Source organism: Dioscorea cayenensis, chromosome 7 (genome assembly GCF_009730915.1).
Source record: "Dioscorea cayenensis subsp. rotundata cultivar TDr96_F1 chromosome 7, TDr96_F1_v2_PseudoChromosome.rev07_lg8_w22 25.fasta, whole genome shotgun sequence".
NCBI lineage: Eukaryota > Viridiplantae > Streptophyta > Magnoliopsida > Dioscoreales > Dioscoreaceae > Dioscorea > Dioscorea cayenensis.
Genome location: NC_052477.1, coordinates 27,586,002 through 27,607,724, shown reverse-complemented (window position 1 = coordinate 27,607,724; position 21,723 = coordinate 27,586,002). Strand labels below are relative to the sequence as shown.

At 34.6% G+C, this 21,723-nt stretch overlaps 1 protein-coding gene across 1 annotated transcript in view; it reads left to right on the top strand.

The window, feature by feature from the left end:
* The first annotated feature begins 1,201 nt into the window (after positions 1 to 1,201).
* The window catches only part of LOC120265283 (ATP-dependent DNA helicase RecQ-like), a 34,733-nt gene continuing 14,211 nt past the window's right edge, over positions 1,202 to 21,723 (top strand). The window contains exons 1-17 of the mRNA XM_039273157.1: positions 1,202 to 1,291; positions 1,452 to 1,564; positions 2,076 to 2,151; positions 2,223 to 2,365; positions 2,548 to 2,634; positions 3,541 to 3,624; positions 4,407 to 4,614; positions 7,110 to 7,195; positions 7,359 to 7,590; positions 7,809 to 7,929; positions 8,207 to 8,343; positions 10,010 to 10,118; positions 10,619 to 10,661; positions 10,814 to 10,988; positions 11,499 to 11,569; positions 11,671 to 11,764; positions 12,508 to 12,711. Of these exons, the coding sequence (XP_039129091.1) occupies positions 1,274 to 1,291; positions 1,452 to 1,564; positions 2,076 to 2,151; positions 2,223 to 2,365; positions 2,548 to 2,634; positions 3,541 to 3,624; positions 4,407 to 4,614; positions 7,110 to 7,195; positions 7,359 to 7,590; positions 7,809 to 7,929; positions 8,207 to 8,343; positions 10,010 to 10,118; positions 10,619 to 10,661; positions 10,814 to 10,988; positions 11,499 to 11,569; positions 11,671 to 11,764; positions 12,508 to 12,711 (2,001 nt within the window). The 5' untranslated portion in view covers positions 1,202 to 1,273. The remainder of the gene's footprint in view (positions 1,292 to 1,451; positions 1,565 to 2,075; positions 2,152 to 2,222; positions 2,366 to 2,547; positions 2,635 to 3,540; positions 3,625 to 4,406; positions 4,615 to 7,109; positions 7,196 to 7,358; positions 7,591 to 7,808; positions 7,930 to 8,206; positions 8,344 to 10,009; positions 10,119 to 10,618; positions 10,662 to 10,813; positions 10,989 to 11,498; positions 11,570 to 11,670; positions 11,765 to 12,507; positions 12,712 to 21,723) is intronic.

Here is a 21,723-nt window from a genome sequence, read left to right as displayed (position 1 = left end):
GCTCTAGACAAACTTAACATATCCAAACCTGGCTTATTTTAAAACTGGGTTGTCCGGATGCCCAAATTTGTCCGAATTCTATAAGCTATTTTTAAATTCACTCAAATATTAAATGATAAAAAAATAATTTAATTCACATTAAATGAAAAACACTGACGTCAACAATTCAAAACTCAACTCAAATCATACAAAAATATAAGTCTTTATATGAAAAACAATATATGTTTGAAAGTTTTAGAAGATTAGGCTTAAAACAAATGGGCCTAAGATTGTGGGCTTTTAAAATTTTAGGGGAAAAGACCCGGTTGTCCGAATTTTCATGTCCGAACCCACCCTGGATTTAAATACGGACAACCAAGCCATGTTCGGATCCAGCCCGCATTTGCAAAACTTATGTTCAAACCCTTTTTATTATGGGTCGGACAAAACCAGGCTGGCGAGTCCGAACAGATTATTGTCACCCCTAGATATAGTTAAATTTATAAAGATATGATATATTTGTAATATTAAATACTTTATCTTGTTTTTTAAATTGAAGTTCTCATTTTTTTTTTCTCATGATGTTGTTCCTTTCCTCTATGATAGGCACGCCATGCTATACTGCTGGCTCCAACGAAGAGTATCACTTCACTTACGAGATTAGAACTCAAATTTATATTTTTATAAATAAATAAGTGACGAATTTTAATTATTGTGAAAAAAATGATTCCTTCCTTCCTTGTTCAAAAAATAAAAGAGTTACCATATGATAATTTTTTTTCATCAAACTTCTTTTAAATAGTTTCAACTCAACATATGATCTATTTTTCATCGGCAATGCACAAACACTTATGTTAAAACAAAAACTTGTAAAACAAAATTTAAGTTATTTTAAGAAATAAATTTAAATAAATCCCATTATTTACTTATTTAAAACATCTCCACAAGCTAATTCTATCTAAAATCATTCTCATAAATATGTTCTTTCCAAACATATATAATTATATATTCAATTCAATCAAGTGATGGATTTTATGTGTTTTTTTAATCATTACTCAAAAAGAACCGTTAAACATTAGATCAATTTTATTTTCTAATTTCCCAAATAACCAAAAAAGGTATGGCTTCTTGAACAAGGAAAGGGCTTTTTAGGCAATTTAAAAAAAAAGAGTTTTGGCGGGAAATTCCCTTGCGACCCTATATATCACGAGGGACGCGAAATTCGAGATTGAAACCCCATTCCCTCTTTCCCTCGCCGTTGCTCTTCGTCGTCTCCGGCCTCGATCTCGCCGGAATGGAGTCGGTCCTGAAGGTAAGCGTTCTAACCGAAGAGGAAAGAAGGGAAGCTCAAAGCATCGGGCTCTCAATAGCTCCAGAAGCCCTAATTCTTCAACCCCTTCCGCTCCCTTGCTCTTTGATTCATGGATATCTGAATCTCAATCGGAAGCTTATCTCTTCTGTTTTAATGGCAGAAATACTTCGGGTACTCCCAGTTTCGTTCTTACCAGAAGGAAATCATCGATAAGATCCTCAGCGGGAGGGACTGCCTCGTTGTCATGGCAACCGGAAGCGGTAAATCTCTCTGGTATGTGGAATCCTTTCCTATGTTTCATCCTTCAGAATGGGTTTTTACGTTTTTCAATCAGTTCAATCCTTATTGTTTTGAACTTTCAATTCACCGATCTTTCTTTAGGTTCTTGAATGTGTTTAATGCTCAATTTTTTTCACATTAACTGATGATGAATTTGATTGTATTTTTCTATCTTTCTCATCTCGTTTATTAAAGAACACCTGCCTTCTTTAAATGTGAATATATGCTTATATGTTTGGAACATGTGATGTAAGGGTGAATGCTATGCTGAATTGGTTGATTAAAGTTGCATCTTATCCTTTTTTATGTGAAAATCAGATAATATTTTATTTATATGATTACGGTTTCTTTAAAAGTGTGGTTTTTTGATGTGAAAATCAGATAAAATTTTTATGTATTTGATTATGATTTCTTTAGAAGTGTGGTATAAGAACTTAATGATACTAGATGCTAGCTTTATTTATATCTTGTTATGTCTCAGATATTGAGTAACAATGTATTGCAGTTATCAGATCCCTCCACTTGTTGCCGGGAAGACTGCTGTTGTTATAAGCCCACTTTTATCCTTGATGCAAGATCAGGTATTTGAAACTTATTTTGCTGTTAATTTTGTGATTTGATGAATTGGACAAAGCTTACCATATTCACATAGGTTATGAGCCTAAAACAACGGGGAGTCCAAGCTGAATTTCTTGGAAGCACCCAAACCAAACAGACAGCATACTCTGAAGCTGAGAATGGTAGCCTAGATGTTCTGTACATGACTCCTGAGAAAGCCTGCTCACTTTCTCCAAGGTGAAAGGTTTTTCTTCTTATTTTGTGTTCGGTTTTTGATATAAGAAAAATAAAACCAAAGTCCTAATATTTAAAATGAGAGTAATTTTTTTCCTTCCATCTTTAGTGACATTTGTAAAAAGGGGGTATCTGTATAACTGCTGATGCTTTCTATTCATAGATTTAGCTTTTTGATTTTGCAGCTTCTGGAAGAACTTGCTGAATGCTGGGATTTGTTTGCTGGCAGTGGATGAAGCACATTGCATATCAGAGTGGGGGCATGATTTCAGGTTGTTAGATTCTTCTCATTCTGACATTGATAGCACATTGTTCCAAGACTTTCTTATTAATCTACTATGAACTTTTTGCTTTGCATATTTTGTAGGCCATTGACTGGTAAAGTAACATTGAAACTTGATTTATTCATGGAACATAAAGGTGTAAAATGCCCCTAATTTTAATTGGAACCGCCAACTGGAGCTTCTTGTTAGCATAAAGAATTTTCAATGGGAATATTTTATGACTCTTTTCTTAAATTTTAGAGCAAATGTTCCTTAACAAGATATGTTAATGCAGGTATCATATCAATATATTTGTTTTTCTATGTTGGTTCTTTTGAGAGTCATTCAATTTATTAATTTTTTTAAACCTTGATAAGAAACCATTTCTTATAATTGCTAGTTTTGTTTCTCAAATCTTTTCTAGAAGCACATTATTTTGTTGAGCTCCTATCATTTTCAATTGAAATTTGTCATCATGTCCTCGTCCAGGCTTCTCATTGCCTGGGATTGCATTTGGTGCAGATGCAATGATTTCTAGAACCCATGCTGATTGACCTCATTTTTCCCTAGAAAATCTTCTGAAAGCTAATTCAAGTTACAAGCTCTGACATATTGCTATTTTTTATGTCTGTCGTGCTGTACTTGCATTGGTTGGAATAACATTACAATATGGCTTGAGAAGAATTAAATATCACTTCTGAAGCGTGAAACAAGTCTATAGCATGTTACTTGCCATATGCAGCACATGAGCATTGGCCAGATAGTTCTATTGAAGATGTACTTTGAGTTTGCAACTCTGCATTCTCTAAAAGATACATACCTTGCAGTTAATGTAAATTTCTAATGGCCTTATAAGACAATTGCCATGGTTATATTATGATTTTTATAGTCTGGTTTTCCATTATATTTACACAGGAAGGAGTACAAGCAGCTTCATCTTTTGCGCAGTATCCTTTCAGATGTCCCCTTCGTTGGTTTAACTGCCACAGCCACTGAGAAGTATGCGCCACTTTCTTAGGTTTTTGTTTCTGAAGATAATCTGTTATTATATTGAAGCATTTGTTTTAGATAAAAAACTATGCAAACAACTTCAATTATGTTAACTTCAGTTTGAGAACAGTATGTGCTCATCCATGATTCTATGCACCTGCAAACAATGTCCTGGCTTCAATGTTGGCATGCATGTGGCAGTAGGTAGATTTGTTCCTGCCTTTACATGTATGAACCCTTGCATCTGTCGAGTTTTTAGGTAGTAGTTCTTATTTGACAAGTGATAGTTAATAGCTAAACAAATCACGATGGCAGGCGTGTGAAAATGAGGTCTTTCTGCTTGACTTTGCGGAATATTTTCCCTCCCAGTGACTGTTTATCTGATATTGTACATCTCTCAAAGTATATCCCTTGTGCATCTTTGTGTTAAAAGGTATAAGGAGTTGATATATTATCCCACTGAATTTGGATTCTAACTTGTGTAAGATTACCCATTTTTGTTTGTGAAATTGGGGATTCCCTTCCTAATTTCTGTGCTCAGATATAAGTTCATGAATCTAGTTGTGTTAAAATTTTTTGTTTTTCAGGCTCTGACTGGGATCATTGCTTTCAATAATCTGCAGCTTCCCTAAATCCAAGTGTACAATGCAATGTGGCTTACTGCTAACAAAGAATAGAATCTATGACAAACTATCATGACTTTTATTTTGTTTTTGTGATTTGGATCTCTTTTTATATGATTTTCTCTGAAGTGAGCTCTAGTAACTTCCTTTTTGAGATTCATCTTGTAGGGTCCAGGAAGACATTGTGTGCTCCTTGAAGATGAACGACCCATACATAGCTATTGGCTCATTTGATCGCCCAAATCTTTTCTATGGTGTCAAATGCTTGAGTCGATCTATGTCTTTTGTAGATGAGCTTGTTGCAGAGGTCTCAAAATACAGTTCTTCCACTGGTTCAACTATCATATATTGCACAACAGTCAAAGACACTGAGCAGGTCAATGTTCAACTATCATATATTACATGATTTTTATCCCTCTTCCATTTTTTGGATCAACAAGGAGTTTTTATTTTACTTTAGTTTTTCAATTTTTTCTAAATATTACTACCAATTTGTTATCTCATTATTAAATGCTACCCACTCAACTCTTGTATTGATTGGCTCTTTTTACTCCAAAAATAAAAAAAATAAAAACTTTTCTTTGTTTCTAGGTGAATCCATTGTTGAAAAGAGGCAAAATTTGTATTCTGGAGAGTTACAGACTTAGTATACATGAGGGCTCTCTTGTTGTAACAATATCATTGCCTGTACTGATTTGGTGGTAGGTGCTATCGACAAATAGTTTTTTAGACATATATGATACATATCACTGGTATACATTATTGTAGACAAAACTCACTAACATGTTAATATTCAGATATTTATGGATTATGGGAAGTTTGTGTTCTGTCATACAATCTAGAGTCACCCCATTTGCCTTCTGTGCCACTTAGTTAGCTATTGGTAGCATTGAAGTTCAGTTTAATTTGAGTGCTTCTTGTTTCTGTGGCGCATGTTGTATTTTAATGTTCATTGCAACTGTTTGCCATATCCAAATTGTGTTTATGATGCTACCAAGGATTTAGAAACACACTTGGTGTGGAAGAGTAACCTTATTCATATTGGTGAGGTTGAAGGGATTTGGGATAGATTTACAAAGACTCTTAGGGGGCGTTTGGTTGGATGTAATTCTAAATGCAGTGGATTTCTAATTACATTGTAATTAGAAATCCTTGGTTTTTCAAAAATACGAGTCATTCAAATCTTGTGTTTGGTTAGATGTAACTGAAATTACTGTATTATAAAATTTTATGTTTGTTTGAAAGGATTTGTAAATCTGTAATTGGAAAATGCATGTGTATATGTGTGTATATATGCATATATGTATATATGTATATGAGTATATATATGTATAAATATACATATATATATATATGTGTATATATACATATATGTATATGAGTATATATATATTTGTATAAGTACATGTATATGTATGTATATATATGTATATACATATATGTATATAAATATATATCGGTATAAGTACATGTATATGTATGTATATATATGTATATACATATACATATATAAGTATATATATAGCTGTATAAGTATATGTATATACATATACATATATGTATACAAGTATATATATATGTATAAGTATATGTATACATAATACATATATGTATGTGCATATATACATATACATATATGGATATATATGTATGTGTAAAAATATGTATATGAGAATATATATATATATATATATGTATGTATGTGTATATATACGTATATGAATATATATATATATATATATATGTATAACTATATGTATATATACATATATGTATATGAGTATGTATATGTATATGTGTAAAAGTACCTGTATATGTTTATATAAATATATAAATGTATATGTATGTGTATGTATGCATGTATTTATATATACATTGGTTTTCAATCATAGGGATTTGGTTTTTACGCCCAATCTGGGCGTGAAAACCATCATACCAAAGTATTGTGATGTAATCCCAATTACATCAGGATTTGCAAATACACTCAAACAAACAATGAATTTCATAAAGTAAAGTATTTGGTTTTACATGTAAAACCAAATACACCCAAACAAACACACCCTTATAAGAATCCAAATAGCCACTCCATATTTTTGAATGATGGCTTAATTGCTAGTTTAAGTTGAAAACATATCATATTTTCAAGTATGTGATTAGTAATAGTGCTTGTTTGTTTGTTTGCTATTCCTCTTGGTATTGCTAGCCAATTATGCCTTAGCAAAATGTGAAGTTATTGGACCATCACAGATAATATATTAATATGTTTATTTGATAGTTATCTCTTTATATATTGATGGTGATTCAGATTCTTGATACTATTTTTTCCCATAAACACGTGTGTGCACGCGCTGTTTATTTTCCTTAGAGTGAGTCACTGAGTTCTATTGATAAGTGAGGTTACCCTTTGGCATTAAGGTGTCAGGTTTTGAGGGAGAAACCATTATGTGCATCAAGTGTTAGGCTGAACCCCACTCAGATGGCATGTGCGGTGAGCTGGCTTTTTAGGCCCAAGTCATTTCATCAAGACATGTTCTAGTTTCCAATTTTGGCCTCTGTGTAACTGAGCATCCTGTCTGAGCTGTACAAGCTCTGAGTTATTGGACCCTGCTATACTCTCCTTTTTTTTTTCATTTTAATTTGATCTTTTATCATGTGAATTTATATGTATATAGAGAACAAATGATACTAGTTGCGATTGGACACATGCTTGTCACACTGTTAAAAAAAGGACCCTGTTATATTCCTTTTTTTTTTTTTAATTTTAATTTGATCATTTATTCTGTGAATTTGTATATGGAGAACAAGGAATACTAGCTGCGGTTGGATGCATGTTCGTTGCACTGTCATAACAATCAACACTATTTACTGCAGATCTATAATTCATTAAAAGATGCCGGAATCAGTGCTGGAATGTACCATGGTCAAATGGGTAGTAAAGCCCGTGATGAATCCCATAGGTATACCTTTACTTAACTAATTAATTTATCAACTGTTCAGTATGATTATTTGTTAAGCTAAGCTAGATTTTCTGTCTCAGTAATGCTTCATTGGTTCGCTTTTGCATTTTTTTTATGAGATTTAATCTTTTGTGCTTAGTCTTTGTTCTACTTTTTCCTTTAGATCTTTCATAAGGGATGATCTTCATGTCATGGTTGCCACAATTGCATTTGGCATGGGCATAGATAAGCCAAACATCAGGTGTGTGCTACACTATGGGTGCCCTAAGAGTCTGGAGTCATATTATCAAGAAAGTGGGCGATGTGGGAGAGATGGATTGGCCTCAATCTGTTGGTTGTATTATTCACGAAGTGATTTTGCAAAAGCTGATTTCTATTGTGCTGATGCTTCCTCTGTATGTACTTTATCCTCATTTCAAATAGAACTTTATTAGCTTTTGCTTTAACATGCTTCTTCCAATTTAGTCCTTCTTGTATAAAATTTAACCTAAAATTCGCAAGTTCCATCAGGGTCCTTGTAAAATTTGGTTTAATGTCTTCCCTTGTAGTTGGATCAGTATGATTATGTGTGCTGGCCTGATTTCTGCTGGATGATTATTTATCTGCTATCCAGGAAAATCAAAGGAAAGCTATCATGGAGTCTTTCAGGGCTGCAGAGAAGTATTGCTATCTGTCTACCTGCCGTAGAAAGTTTTTGTTAGAATATTTTGGTGAAGCAGCAGCAAAGGACTGTGGTACTCTTTACCAGTCTTTTTTTTTTCATTTGAAAATTTTCACTTGTTGATCCTTTGCTCCGAGGAAACTTAGTGAATACAATGCTTGTTTGCTTTTTTTTATTGGGCGCTGTTCCTCATTTTACTGTGTTTCATGAGTTCATGTTACTTTCTTAAGTGTAGGATGCTTAACTTTGCATGTTTGATGGCTTTCATATTTTTCTCAATTAAGCAACACTAGTTGTGGGTATATTTTCAATTGTTATATGGGGTGCAAAGATTTGTTTTTCATTTGCAGGTAATTGTGATAATTGCACTAGGACTAGAGAGGAAAGAGACTTGTCAAGAGAAGCCTACTTGCTGCTGTCTTGTGTACGATCTTGTGGTGGTCGATGGGGACTTAATATGCCTATTGATGTTCTGCGTGGATCCCGTGTATATATTTCTATCCATAATAACTTTCATTAGTGATAAATTAAGCTTATCTCTTTCTTTTCTTCTTATTTGCCTGATGCTTGGCTGATCTTGGCCTTCCAGCTTTGATCTTTGGCTGATTCCAGTGTTTGTTTATCCTTGTCTATTTTCTTGAATGAATTAGTGCTTTCAGTGAGTGAAGGTATATATATATATACATATTTGATTGATGGACACAACACAATTTTTAATTTCCATTTTGAAGTCCTGTTGATTGTTCCACATATCATTCGTTTATCTTGCGACCTAGACATGCCTATATTACACATGCAGATGAATTCATGCCTGTGTATTGTGTAAAGTTGATCTAAATACTGAACCTATGAATACAAATTTATTGTAAAACATGCCTTCATTGCCTGAACAAAGTTAGTTTCTATGTGGTCATTTTTATTAAAGCTGCACATGAGGCCCTAGGCTCTAGCCTAGACTCTTGGAGCCTCCGAGACGTGTGACATTAAAAAATCGCCCTAAGGTGCACACCTTGCCTTGAGGCTAGAGGTGATTTGAGGTGCGCCTTAGTAAAGTGCAACTTTATTTATCTATTTGTTTTTCAGTATTAAAAGCTGGACAACTATGAGCCATTAGATGAACACCAAATTAAATCTTAACCATTAAGAATAAAAGGGGTTTTTATTTTATTTTTTTAGTTTGTAAGAGTTGAATAAATATGATCCATTAGATAGCGATTAGAATTTCCTAGGGTATATTATTTTTTTAGTAGTATCAGAGGGTAGTGGTGATTTTCTTGCTACATTGATCATGTGCCATTTCTCTCCATGCATATTTTATTCAAGTTTGAACTTTAAACTTTGTGTTTCTTATTTTTATGAAATTTTAGTATGCATTATGAATTTTATGAATTTTTTGTGCCTTCCTTCTGAAATGTGCTTGCCTGAGCCTTGTGCTTTGCGCCTAGATGATTTGGACCCCTAGCACCTTGATGCACTTTCACTTAATAACTATGATTGTGGCTTGCTTGTTGCCATGCTTATTACCTCAACATTTTCGCCAAATAAGAGTGTCTCAATAGTGTTATATGATACAACACAGAGGTGGGATAGTTTCACTTGAATGAGCATACTATAGTGGGGTAAATTTAGAATCCCAAATAGTATACCTTGACAAGTACATTAAATAGATAGCATGATTTCTGTGAATATGGTAGTGTACCAAAGTAGCAGGTGTTTTCCATAGTATGGCGTGGGCAGGTTCTGAAAGTTTAGAGCGTATTGTATCATTTAGACTAATGGAGTGGTTTCCGTTGCCTTCTCTGGATTCTTCATCTAGGATACATATGGTTCACCAAAATGGAATTGGTAGTAATAAATTTCATCTCAAGTAAAGAAATTTGGCTCATTGGATTGGATGCTTCAGTATCAGTGTATCACTTGAGGTAGGTACCCACCTTTCTAGAAATCTGTTGTGGTGAATATCCACAACACTGTCAGTTAACACAATAATTTCTTGATTTGGCTACCATGTCAACTTTGAGCTAGTATTTTTGAATTTGGGATTAAAACAACCGTTTAATATTGTTTTTTATTTTCACTTGCCTGTTTTTGTTCCAGGGTTGATACTTTAACTTTTAGTTTTTATTTAATTTCTTGTTTTCTTTCCTTTCCAGTCCAGGAAGATTCTTGATAACAACTTTGACAAGCTTCCAATGCATGGGATGGGGAGAGACTACTCATCTACTTGGTGGAAAGCACTAGCTGCTTTATTGTTTTCTAATGGTATAACTAAAACTATTCTAGATTTTGGACTTTCATCTCGACTTAATGGTGTGTATTCTCTTGCATTTATATGTAAGTGGAATGTTATCCAAACAACTCAACATTTGTGCGCACACATGTGTCTTAAAAACAGTATGAAATGCTTCATTTGGTCTATTTAGTCCATCTGATAAAATTATCGTTCCTTGCCTTAAGTTTGATGCTGGAGTGCATCCATATTTGTCTGAGCAGTGGCATTTTCCCTTACCTTATGTTGGATCTAGGGTGTTCAGGGATAAACTGTAGCATGCGACACCTATCTCAGATGTTTGAGTAGCTAACAGTCTCCCATTATCAGTATTTTTGCAGCATTGATCAAGTCTTCTCAAACTCTTCTGCGTGTAGTGGCATAAACTTCATTGTTTTTTTTCAGTATTGTTTTTATTATTCTCATTATGAAAAGATATTACCAATTTTTTTGGCATGACTGATATTTATGTAGTTATAGTAATCATTAGCAGGTTACTTGAAGGAGATTGTTCAAGATGTATATAGATGTGTAAGGTATGCGAAATGCTTTGTTCCTTAGAATATTAGTTTGGTACATAGTGTTCATGTTTTATTGTAGTTTAGAATTAATGTAAAAATTCTTATTATTAATCATTATAAATATGATGTGGCCAATGGTGTATTAACTTTTTCTCAAATTTCTCTAGTGTCAGCCCGGGTGGTATGCAGTTTCTATCTAATGCTGACACTGGGTGCCAAGAATCACTAGTGTTAGCATTGACTTCTGAGATGATTGATGAGGAAACTTCTGGAAATTCACTAACCAAAGTTGAGGGAAACCTTCAAAATCTGGTGGCTTTAGGACGAGAAGGATTATCTGAGGTCTTATTCTTCCCTTCAAGCTCATAGAAATTTATGCAAAAGCCCTATTGGTAAGGTGCTGTATGTTCGGTAAAAATATGAAGATACTTTTTTACCCCAAAAAAGCTAAAGAAAACAGCTTTTGCTATAAATTCCAAATCAGAACCTTTGTCAAAAGCACTATTTGGAAAGCATTTGTGGCTTTTGCCAAAACTCAAAGTGTTAAAATTAGTATTATATTGTCAACAATTTGGGGCTATCACCTTTTATTTTTATTGTGTTTATTATTATTTGATATTTTTAAAATTCAAAATGATTAACATTGCTATATTACTTCAAAAACAAGCATTTCCTGTGAAGTTATGTTACTTGGTGCATAGGCTTGTTTTCTCTTGTTTATTATCTTTTATTATCTGCCCAATTATCTCTAAATGATTTTAAATGCTATAGCCTAGACTGAGTAAGCTTTTTTTACTTTTATTAAAGACTATATTCATGCTCTCTAACGCTTTGTAATTATGTCTCATACAGGCTGAGGAAAAGCTCTACCACATGCTTCTAGATCTAAGGAAAAGACTAGCAGAAAATTTTGGAACAGTTCCGTAAGTAAACGATATCCATAAACATAAAGTTGTATTTTTTTGGAAGATCATATGCTGAGATTGGTCATTATCTCACTTCCTTGTAAATGCTTGATTTGTAGATATGCTATCTGTGGTGATCAAACAATAAAAAGTATAGCTAAGATAAGGCCATCCAACAGAGCTAGGTTGGCCAATATTGATGGTGTGAACCAGGTAAACCTTGACCTTGACTTGTTAAATAGTTTGTTTGTGTATAATCTGTCTTCTAAAATGAGTCATGGATTCTACTTGTCTACACTTATGAAGGAAGTTAATCATTTGTTTCTCTGTTATGACCATAGAAATCCTGGAAGACTTTCCTAATTAGAGTGGTGTTAAAATGATCTTTAAAGTACTAAAATGCGGAGAGTGTATATGTTTGAATTCTCTTGTTTGAATATAGGATTGCCTAAAAGAAATTGAGGTAAACTTATCATATGAAAAGGTTTAAGCTACAACTATATGGCAAATTCTAGTAGTGAATGTGACTAAGAGCATGTATAAATTTAAACCCTCTATATAAGTATAAATATGAAAAGCAAATCACAAGTTGTCATACAGTGTGATGTGTGATCATTTGTGCAATCAGATTCATGTATCACTTCTGTTGCCCAGGTAATTTCTTGTGAGCCACTACCTATTTCACTTGACGTTGATAACTAAGCTTTCTAGTTTGGAATATTCTATGACAGAATATGATCTTCAGAGATGCATTTTGCCATGGAATCATTGTACTTAGTTACTAATGTGTTTTTTTTTTGGTTTACAAATGAATTAAGATACAAAACTACTGAATGCATGGAATTATCCATGGATCATTTCTTATTGGTCTGATGCAATTAAAGGATAAAAAGGAATGCCATTTTATGGGTTCTTTCCTGTTTTAATTCTGTTGACCCACTTGTTTATGCATATAGCACCTTGTGACAAAGTGTGGCGATAGTTTCCTCCAAAGCATCAGTCATTTAACACAAGAACTAAACCTTTCACTGGATGGAGAATCAGTAGCCCAACCTGCAATCACGAGAGTAAGTCCAATCTCCCAGAGAAAACTGACTCCAGCCAAGTTTGATGCATGGAGACTATGGGAAAAGGATCTGCTTTCTTTTCAGGATATTGCTGTAAGTATATTTATGAACTATTTCAATCTGTGCATACTGATTTAAATTTTAATGGCGTCTTTGGTAGCCATGTTTTCTGTTTTTTCTATTTTTTTTATTCGAAATTAGGTTTCTTTTTTCAAATAATGCTTATTTAATTTTTTTCCGGTTCTTTAAGCAGTTTTTTTTAAGAAATGTTTTCTATATTTTAAAGGAGCTTGGCAACTCTAGATTTTAAGGCTTCAACATTGCCACTATATAGTTCATTAGATTTTTGAAATAGTTTTATAATAATTAAAATCATATTGTTGATTAGGATTAAAAAGAATATCCTTATGACTAATTTGGTTGGAATTTATATTTAAATTTTTTTTTTTTACAAAGTGCAAAGGGCCAAGCGTTAGGTCAACCTTAGAAGAAGAAAAGGTACAAGAAGACCACCAATCACTTGAGGTGATTAGGGGTCACAGTAAAAAGAAGCATAAGTGTCAGAAGGGCTTTAGGAAACAATCTGTAAAAGAGATTGTCTAACTATGGTCTTATCGACAAAAGAGTGTTAAGCTTCCTAGTCCGAGTTCTTAGGTGTGTTCTTACTGAATGTAGAAATAAAGTTTAGGGTGAAGTTGAAATTGCACTCAAATGTTGGCAATAGAATCCATAAGCTTGGCTTTCTTCCATTGTTGGGTTGTATCCTCCCAAAAAAGGACATGTGGTTAATTTTAATGAGTATCGAACATAGTAGAACTCAAGAAAAATAATTATTAAATATGCGATTACACTCCAACTAAATTTTCAAAATAAAACATAAATTAGGAGCCCTTTAGTTTCCTAATAAAATTCTCCAGGTTATTTCTCCAAGAAGACCATATGGGACTCATATAGGATAACAATCTAGAAAGTTTGAATATGGATTTAAAGTGGTTCCATATTCTAATAGCGAAGGGTAATGCAAGAGCAAGTGGTCTAATGTTCCCATCATAACATGACATATCACACAAGTTGTAGTTGAATTAAGAAAATCCCATTAGTCTGCATGTGATTGTTTTTGGAGTTCCCCAATTTAGAGTAGCACATTGGGAGTCGCAAGAAGGGTAGCAAGAGTGTAGTAGTTGCCATGCGAAAGAGAGGGAAAAAAGAAGATAGAGTGACATGAAACTCTTTAATGGAAGTATTATAGGGAGTAGTGTATAAAAAATACAAGCTAAATATTGTCTTACCATTTATCCAGTTGTTATTTTAAAAGAAAGTGGAAGGGATGCAAGAATAGAAGGTTGGAAAGGTTGTGCAGGAAATCAACATAGAAGAAGGATTTTCTTTGTGGGAAACACTTAATAGGGCCTTATAAGCAGCGTCTAAGGTAGTAACTAAATTAGATTATTAGTGATCAACATAAATCGTGCTTCGAAACAAAATCTCCACCACCATTACTTAAGAGTGCACCATTAAAGTCTTGGAGGTTTAGGATTCTCCATTTTTTTTTGCTTGTGATATTTTGAAGATTCTATGTAATTTTACTAGATAGTACCTTATGTGACCAAGATTAGGTTTCCTCTAGAGAAATCCTTAATGAATCTTGTCAATCTTATGGACTACCTAAGTGGATAAGTTGAATACTGACATTTACTAAGCTAAATTAATGAAAGATATGAGTTAAGGAGAAAAGTTACCCCTAAGTAAAAGGAATATAGACTTCCACAATGAGTGCCGAAACCAAATAGTATGGATCAACTTTATCCAATCGCGACTTTAAGGCATCTAACAGAGATTGGAAATCCTAAGTAAGTTAGGAGAAATAACCCAGTGGAGCAATTAAAAGCTTGGGCCATAGCCTTGAGTGTGACCAACTTAGTAGGAAAACGATAGCTTTTGTGGAAGTTAATAGCTATCTCAGAAATGCTTTCAAAAAGATACTGAATGAATTTGATTATAATGGAGCTTCTTAATCTCCTTAGCATTGAGATAAGTATATCATCATCAAATTATTGGGAATATATTTTCTCTAAATTCTGATGAGCTACACCAAAGAGTATTTTTATGGCAAAGGCATGAGAAAACATGACGCCAAGAGAATTAATAGTCATCGTAAACAAGATGGGGAGATAGATGGTCTCTTTGCATAAGCCTACACTAGTTTCAGTGAGGGTCCGAAACTCATCATTTCTTTATGACAGTCATCCCAAACAATTATGTAGAGTTTCACAATCTTCCATGACCATTTTTGAAGGAGACTTCATTGAATGTTGGAGTATAAAGATGAGAACATTGTTAAGTCACAAGACTTTTGGGACTTGGTTGAGAATGGGTTTTTTGATCTTGATGAGGAGAATAGGCTGCAGGAGAACAAGGACTCGAAAAGTTTTGTTCTTCATTCAGCAAGTGGCGCATAAGATGGTTTTCTCTTGTATCGCCGCACCAACCATATCCAAACAAGCATAGACGATACTGTAGACAGAGTTAAGGGGCATCCAAAGTGATTGTGGTGAAGCGCTATAAAATCTCTTGCATGAGTCTGAAGCAATTCACATTAAAGGTAAAATGGTGCAAGACTATCTCTTAGATGACTAGCAATGTGAACCAAATGAGGACCTACGGTGATCCAATTTCTGATCAAACCAAATGAGAATCTACAGTGATCCAATTACTAATCAAACCATAGTAACCCAAGGTGTTGCGCAGTTTAACACCTTGGTTTGACCATGTTGTTTCAGAGGAGTCAAAAGATTTGACTATACTCACCATTGATGAGCTTAGTGGTGTTCGACAAGCTTATGAAGCGCGGTTTAATCGTTCACCAAAGTAGACTAAAGAAAAAGCCTTCCGTGTGAGGTGAGTGTAAGAGAGGGAGATAGATACTCTAGCAGAGGACAAGGAAGAGGCATGTTTAGAGGAAGACGCTGAGGAAAAGGGAGAGAAACGAGTATTAAGGAACGAATTCCATTTAATGGTCAAAGGCATTTTAAGGGAAACATACAATGTTTTAATTGCAAAATGTATAGTCACATAAAGGCTGAATGCAAGTTCAAGGACAAAGAAATTAATCTGGTAAAAGAAAACGAAGTGAGGCAATTCTTCATGGCTCACTGTGACAGTAGAAATGCTAGGGAGCATCTGGCTTGTGGACAGCGGATGTTTTAAACATGACTGGGTTGAGAGACTTGTTCACTGAGCTAGATGAAATGGAGAAGATGACGATAAAGTTAGGAGATAACAAGGAGATTCAAGTTGTAGGAAAGGGATTATGGCACTCAAGATTACTCCTAACAAGGTGAGACTTTAAAGCAATGTATAATATCTTCCTCATTTAAAGTGTTGCGCAATTACTCTCTATTGGCTATTTTGTCATATTTGAAAATGAAGGGTGTACAATCAAAGATTAAAATACAGGAAAGGAGATGGTTTCAGATGGCAAGGAACAATATGTTCCCATTATTTGTGATTGATGTTGAATATGTCAACTTAACTGTGAGCACGCAACATTCCTCTATTTTATGGCATCAAAGGTACATGCACTTAAATGAAAAAGGACTAAAGATATTTAAGCAGAAGGGTTTGGTGAAGGACTACCTTATATTGATTAGATAGGCCTTTGTGAAGGTTATATTTATGGGAAACAAAAGCTCATTTCCTACCGGTGAAGCTTGACGTACTGCAACATATCTGAACTTATTCATACGGATGTATTCGGGACAATGCAAAGTGAATCTCTAGGAGGGAGTTTATACTCTCTTTGTTCACAAATGATTGCAGTCGAATGAGTTAGGTGTATTTTCTTAAACTAACATTACAAGTGTTTAAAAACAGTTTAATTCCATGAACAATCCCTTTATTTTTTCCAAACTTACTTTTTTAATCCCTTTGCTTTAAATTGAAATCTTTTACTTCTACTACTTTAATTTAGCCGTCAGCCCCCCTAAAACCTAAACCCTAACTCTAAATCCTAACAAAGGGATTGAAATGGCTCACTTAAAGGACTAGAGGGACTTAAAGGTTACAATTTAAAGTAAGGGACTAAATGATAAGTTCGAAAAAGTAGAGGGACTATTAAGAGAATTATACCTTTGAAAATTTAGGAAAGTTAAAGTCTTTTGTAAAGAAGCAAGGTGGGCATTCCATTAAAGTTCTGCGCACAGACATGGGTGGAAAGGCTCTTTGGGAAGTTAAAAGCTTTTTGTGAAGAACAAGGGATTCACTTGGAGCTTGCTATGCCTTGTACCTATAAACAGAACGACATCACTGAATGGAAGAATCGAACGGTGGTGGAAATGGCTCACAGTTTAATGAAAGCAAAGGATCTTCCCATTGATTTGTGGGCAAAGATGGTAGCAACGGTGGTGTTTCTATTAAACCTTTATCCAAGAAAGGCAATGTTGCTGCATCAAACCCTCTGTTGGACATCTACGGATCTTTGGTTGCATAGCTTATAATTTACTCAACTCACAAAAAAACTAAGAAGCTGGATGCAAAATTAGAAAATTGCATATTTATAGGGTATTGTATGGAAACAAAAGCGTATAGACTTTATAACCCTATTAGTTGTTAAGTGATTATTAGTTGGAGTGTAATCTTTGATGAAGTGAAGTTGAATTGGAACAACTGTATTGATGTACAACGTGGGTTTTCACTTGAGGCTGAAGATTTACTTCTAACCAACTTATCAACATCCAATGCATCTTCTACTTCTTCCCTTTCTCCTAGTCAAACAGAAGGAAGTGCATCAAGCTCATCAAGCATGCAAAGCAACCCTCCTTCAAGCACTAACTCATCTGATGTGGCACTACCATCAAAGGTTAAGACTTTGAGAGTTGTACGAGACTTGCAGCTTTGCAGCTGTTGCTAATCTAATGAACTATGACGTAGTAGCAAAGAAGATAGAATGTGTTAATGCAATGAAAATGGAAATGACAACTATTCAGAACCGGATATGGGAGTTAATTCATCTACCAAATGGGAAAAAGAAGGTAAGGCTGAAATGGGTTTTCAAGACAAAATACAATTCAGATGTTAGTATACATAAACACAAGACACGTTTGGTTGCAAAAGGGTATTCCCAAAAGCATGGGGTGGATTTTGAAGAAGTTTTCTCTCATACTGCTAGATTGGGGATAGTTAGAACCTTCCTTGCCATGACATCACAATTGAAGTGGCTGGTCGTTTAACTTGACGTGAAATCAGTGTTCCTTAATGGGGAGCTTCAGGAGAAAGTCTACGTCGATGAACTAGAAGGTTTCGTATCTAGTAGTGAAGAAATGGTGTACAGGTTGAAGAAAGCATTTTATGGGCTGCATTAAGCTCTTCATGAATGGTATAGCAAGGTGGATCAATACTTTATGAAGCTTGGGTTCCAAATAATTAGTAGTGAACTGACTTTGTATAAGAAGGTGAGTGGTGATTTAGACTTGTTATTGATCTGCCTATACGTTGTTGATATCATCTGCATGGGGTCTTCTATAATAATGGTGAATGAGTTTAAAAGTGATGTGATGCACACCTTCAAAATAATAGATTTGGGGCTTTTATAGTACTTTATTGGTTTGGAGGTCAAGCAAAGTCAAGGTAGTGTGTTTGTATCTCGAAGGACGTACGCAGAGGATTTGCTCAAAAGATTTGACATGCTGAATTGTAAGAGAGTTTCAACACCTAGGAACACTTGTGAAAAGTTGTAACTTGAAAATGGTACTGGCGTAGTAGATGCAAAGAGATACCGGAGAATGGTTGGAGGCCTATTATATTTAACTCGCAGTCGTCTTGACATAATGTTCTCTATTGGAGTTGTTTCTAGGTTCATGAACATATCTACTAAGCATCATCTTGGTGCAGCTAAGAGGATAATACCTTATGTTGCAGGAACAACAAACTTTGGGATTTACCATGAATGTGTCCGGTTGGGTATTTAGCTTGGGCTTAGGTGTCATGGTTTGGAGCTCGCAAAAGCAAGATATTATAGAATTTTCCACCACGGAAGCAGAGTATGTAGCTGCAATTTATGCAGTATGTCAGGTTATAAAATTAAGTAGGCTTCTCTTTGATGTGGGGCTCGTGCATGATGACGCAACACAAACATTTTGCAATAATAAGTTAAACAATATCTATTGCCAAGAATTCTAACGTGCATAGGTGCACTAAACACATTGTTATCCGGTTTCATTTCATAAGAAGTTTAATCTCTGAAGGTGTAAGTATATTTGGAATATTATGGTGCTAATGAGTAGGTGGCGGATGTCTTAACTAAAGTTCTTTCAATACAAAGCATGAATATTTCAGTTCCTTATTAGGAGTGGGTAGCTTATAATTAGGGGTGTGTTAAAATTGATTAGAAGCTTGGTTAACAAAGGTTGCAAATGCAGCAGATATGTGTGATGTTTGCTGAGCTAGAGACAAGGTGTTTGACATGAATCATATTAGTTAGATGGCTTCTTCATATGTACATGTGTAACGTGGGAGTAAGGGTCATGCACAACAAGTATGCCATGGCTTTGTATGTGTTTATATATATCTTGTGGTGTGAGACAGTATCAATATTGCAATATATCATCTCTGAAACTCTTCCATATAAAAAGCATTAATCTTTCTTGCAATACAACCCCAACATACATAGATGTTCCCATTAATAAACATGTTAACCTTGGATAAGGGAAAGATAGCCCTAATCTATCCAATTCACTAAGGCCCAAAACTTGCAGCTAATAAAGATCTCAATGAGGAAATATGAGTTAACACCATCAAAGGTGAAATCAGGAGCGCTCATTTAAGGGAAAATAGGGGGAAGTGAGGGGATGTGGTCTGACTTCCCCCACTTCTAGTGTCACATTTGTGCTGAAGTGGGGGAAGTGGCACTTCCCCTACTTCCGACTGAAGTGGATTTTGAACTAAGCCCACTTAAATATTGTTTTTATTGAAGTGGAGGAAAGTGAATCAATCTATAAAAAGCAACTTTTTTTCATTTCTAAATTTTTTTTTAAACTTATAGAACTTCATCCAACACCTAAATTCTTCGGTTCTATTCTCACTTTCTGACAAATGAACACAGAAGTTCTGGAAGTGATATTACTTCCCCCACTTCAGGGAAGTGGCACTTTCCTCACTTCCCCTCACTTACAGTGAAATGAACACCCCCTCAATTTCAGAGACATTCGCAGTAGGTTTTGCTTAAAAATTGAAGATTAGCTTTTTTTATAGCAAATATTATCTATAATATATTTGCCATGAATCTGATTAGGTAGGATCAAGTAATATGTTAATTATCTTGCCTATCCAAGATGCCATAATCATAGAGATAATCTTAGATGATAGTTAACTAGATTTTTGAAATTCTTTCTATACTATCAACCTATGCAATGGTAGCAATATGCACCCAACTAATATGTTCCATATTAGCGTGACCTAGGTAGAAGTCATTGCAAATATTAATAAGGTTATGTTGGATAACACTCTTAACTTTTGTGAGAAAAAATAGGAAATTCGTCAGGTTTTAAAGCCTTATTTGCACTAAGTTCAAAAGTCATATGTTTTAACAGATGGAGTGTTAAATGGGTCTCAATGGGCAAAAAATCAACTTGGGCTTTAAATCAAAACATCTCATCCAAGTTGTTCTTGAATCATAATGAAAACAACCTTACAAGTTTTGTATCGAACTAGAAATGGAGGTGCTCAGTTAAGGCATCCATATTATTGTCATCCTTTTCATTTAGACATTGTTATGCAAGATGCGTGGAATATAGTTCCGCCTGTGATGGCTATTTGGCAACTAGGTGAGAAGACCTGTGTTAGTGTGGCTTTCCTTGAGAGCCAAGTCAGTGAGACATGGATTTCAATGGATCTCTTAATTTAATGTAGATCCTAATTGATAGCGTAAAGAGGACTCTCTTGTTCTGAAGGGTACTAGAGGCATCTAATTTAATCCAGATCATTTTCTTTACGTGGATTTCAATGGATTTTTTGATTTAATGCAGATCCTAATTGATAGCACAAAGAGGACTCTTTTGTGCGATAGCTAACATTCTTAGATTTCTTGAGGGTATTTGAGGCTATCTAATTTAATCCGGATCATTTTCTTTCAGCTAGGAATGAAGCTAGACATTTCTTAGCTCAAGGTTTCAGTCTAGCTTTGAGCGGCCAACTTTTTTGGTAGGATAAAGGCTTTACTATCAATCTAGTGGAATTTATCCTACTATCCTAGATGAGATCTCAAAAACCATCGATAGGAGTTGAAATGAAAAGTATGAGATTGCTTAGAGTGATTACCATAATCAAGGCAAACGGGAACATAATTCGAGCTGAATCTATGAAAGTTTGATTGACAAATCTTAGGGTAAGATCGTAAGGAAAGAACTAATCATGAGACTAGGAAGCGGCCAAACCGAACCTTGGTTTGATCCAAATGTCAATTGTTTAGGTAAAGAAACACCTAAAGCGTAAATGGCTAATGTGGTTGAGGTCTTGAATAGGCGAGTACACTCGATGTCCTTAAGATTAGGGTTAACTTTATTGTTGTTCTAGAATATTACCTTAGGATAACATAAGCTTGGTCCCTAAGTTGACATACAAAACCAATGCGAGTTATTTGACAAATTGGAGCATTTAAGGGAAAGACAGAAAGTCTAGTATGGACCAATTGTTTTTTCACATTCAATTTGTTCTATCCAATGACTATATTTCTAGTAGAACTCATGGACGGGATGAATTGGTAATAGTTGGAGATTGCTAATATCTTTTTAAGTGCATTGACTGTTATCATTTAGTTTTGACTTTTGAATACAAGTATATGCTTGGGTGCCAGCAAGGAAATCCTTAACCAAGATTTTTTTTTTTCACAAGTCCATCAAATCTTTTGATATTCCATAACACGACTTTCATAGGAAAATTAAAAAATATTGAAGGAGGAGATCTAATGAGATGTCTTTGTTGTGTCGTTTTGAAGGGCAACTTCCTTGGCTTTAAGAGAACAAATGGTGTTAAGACTTTTATATTAGTGGTTTGGGTCCTTAACCAATTCAATTCTGCATATCAAGCAATTTTTAAGTTGTTTGTCATTGC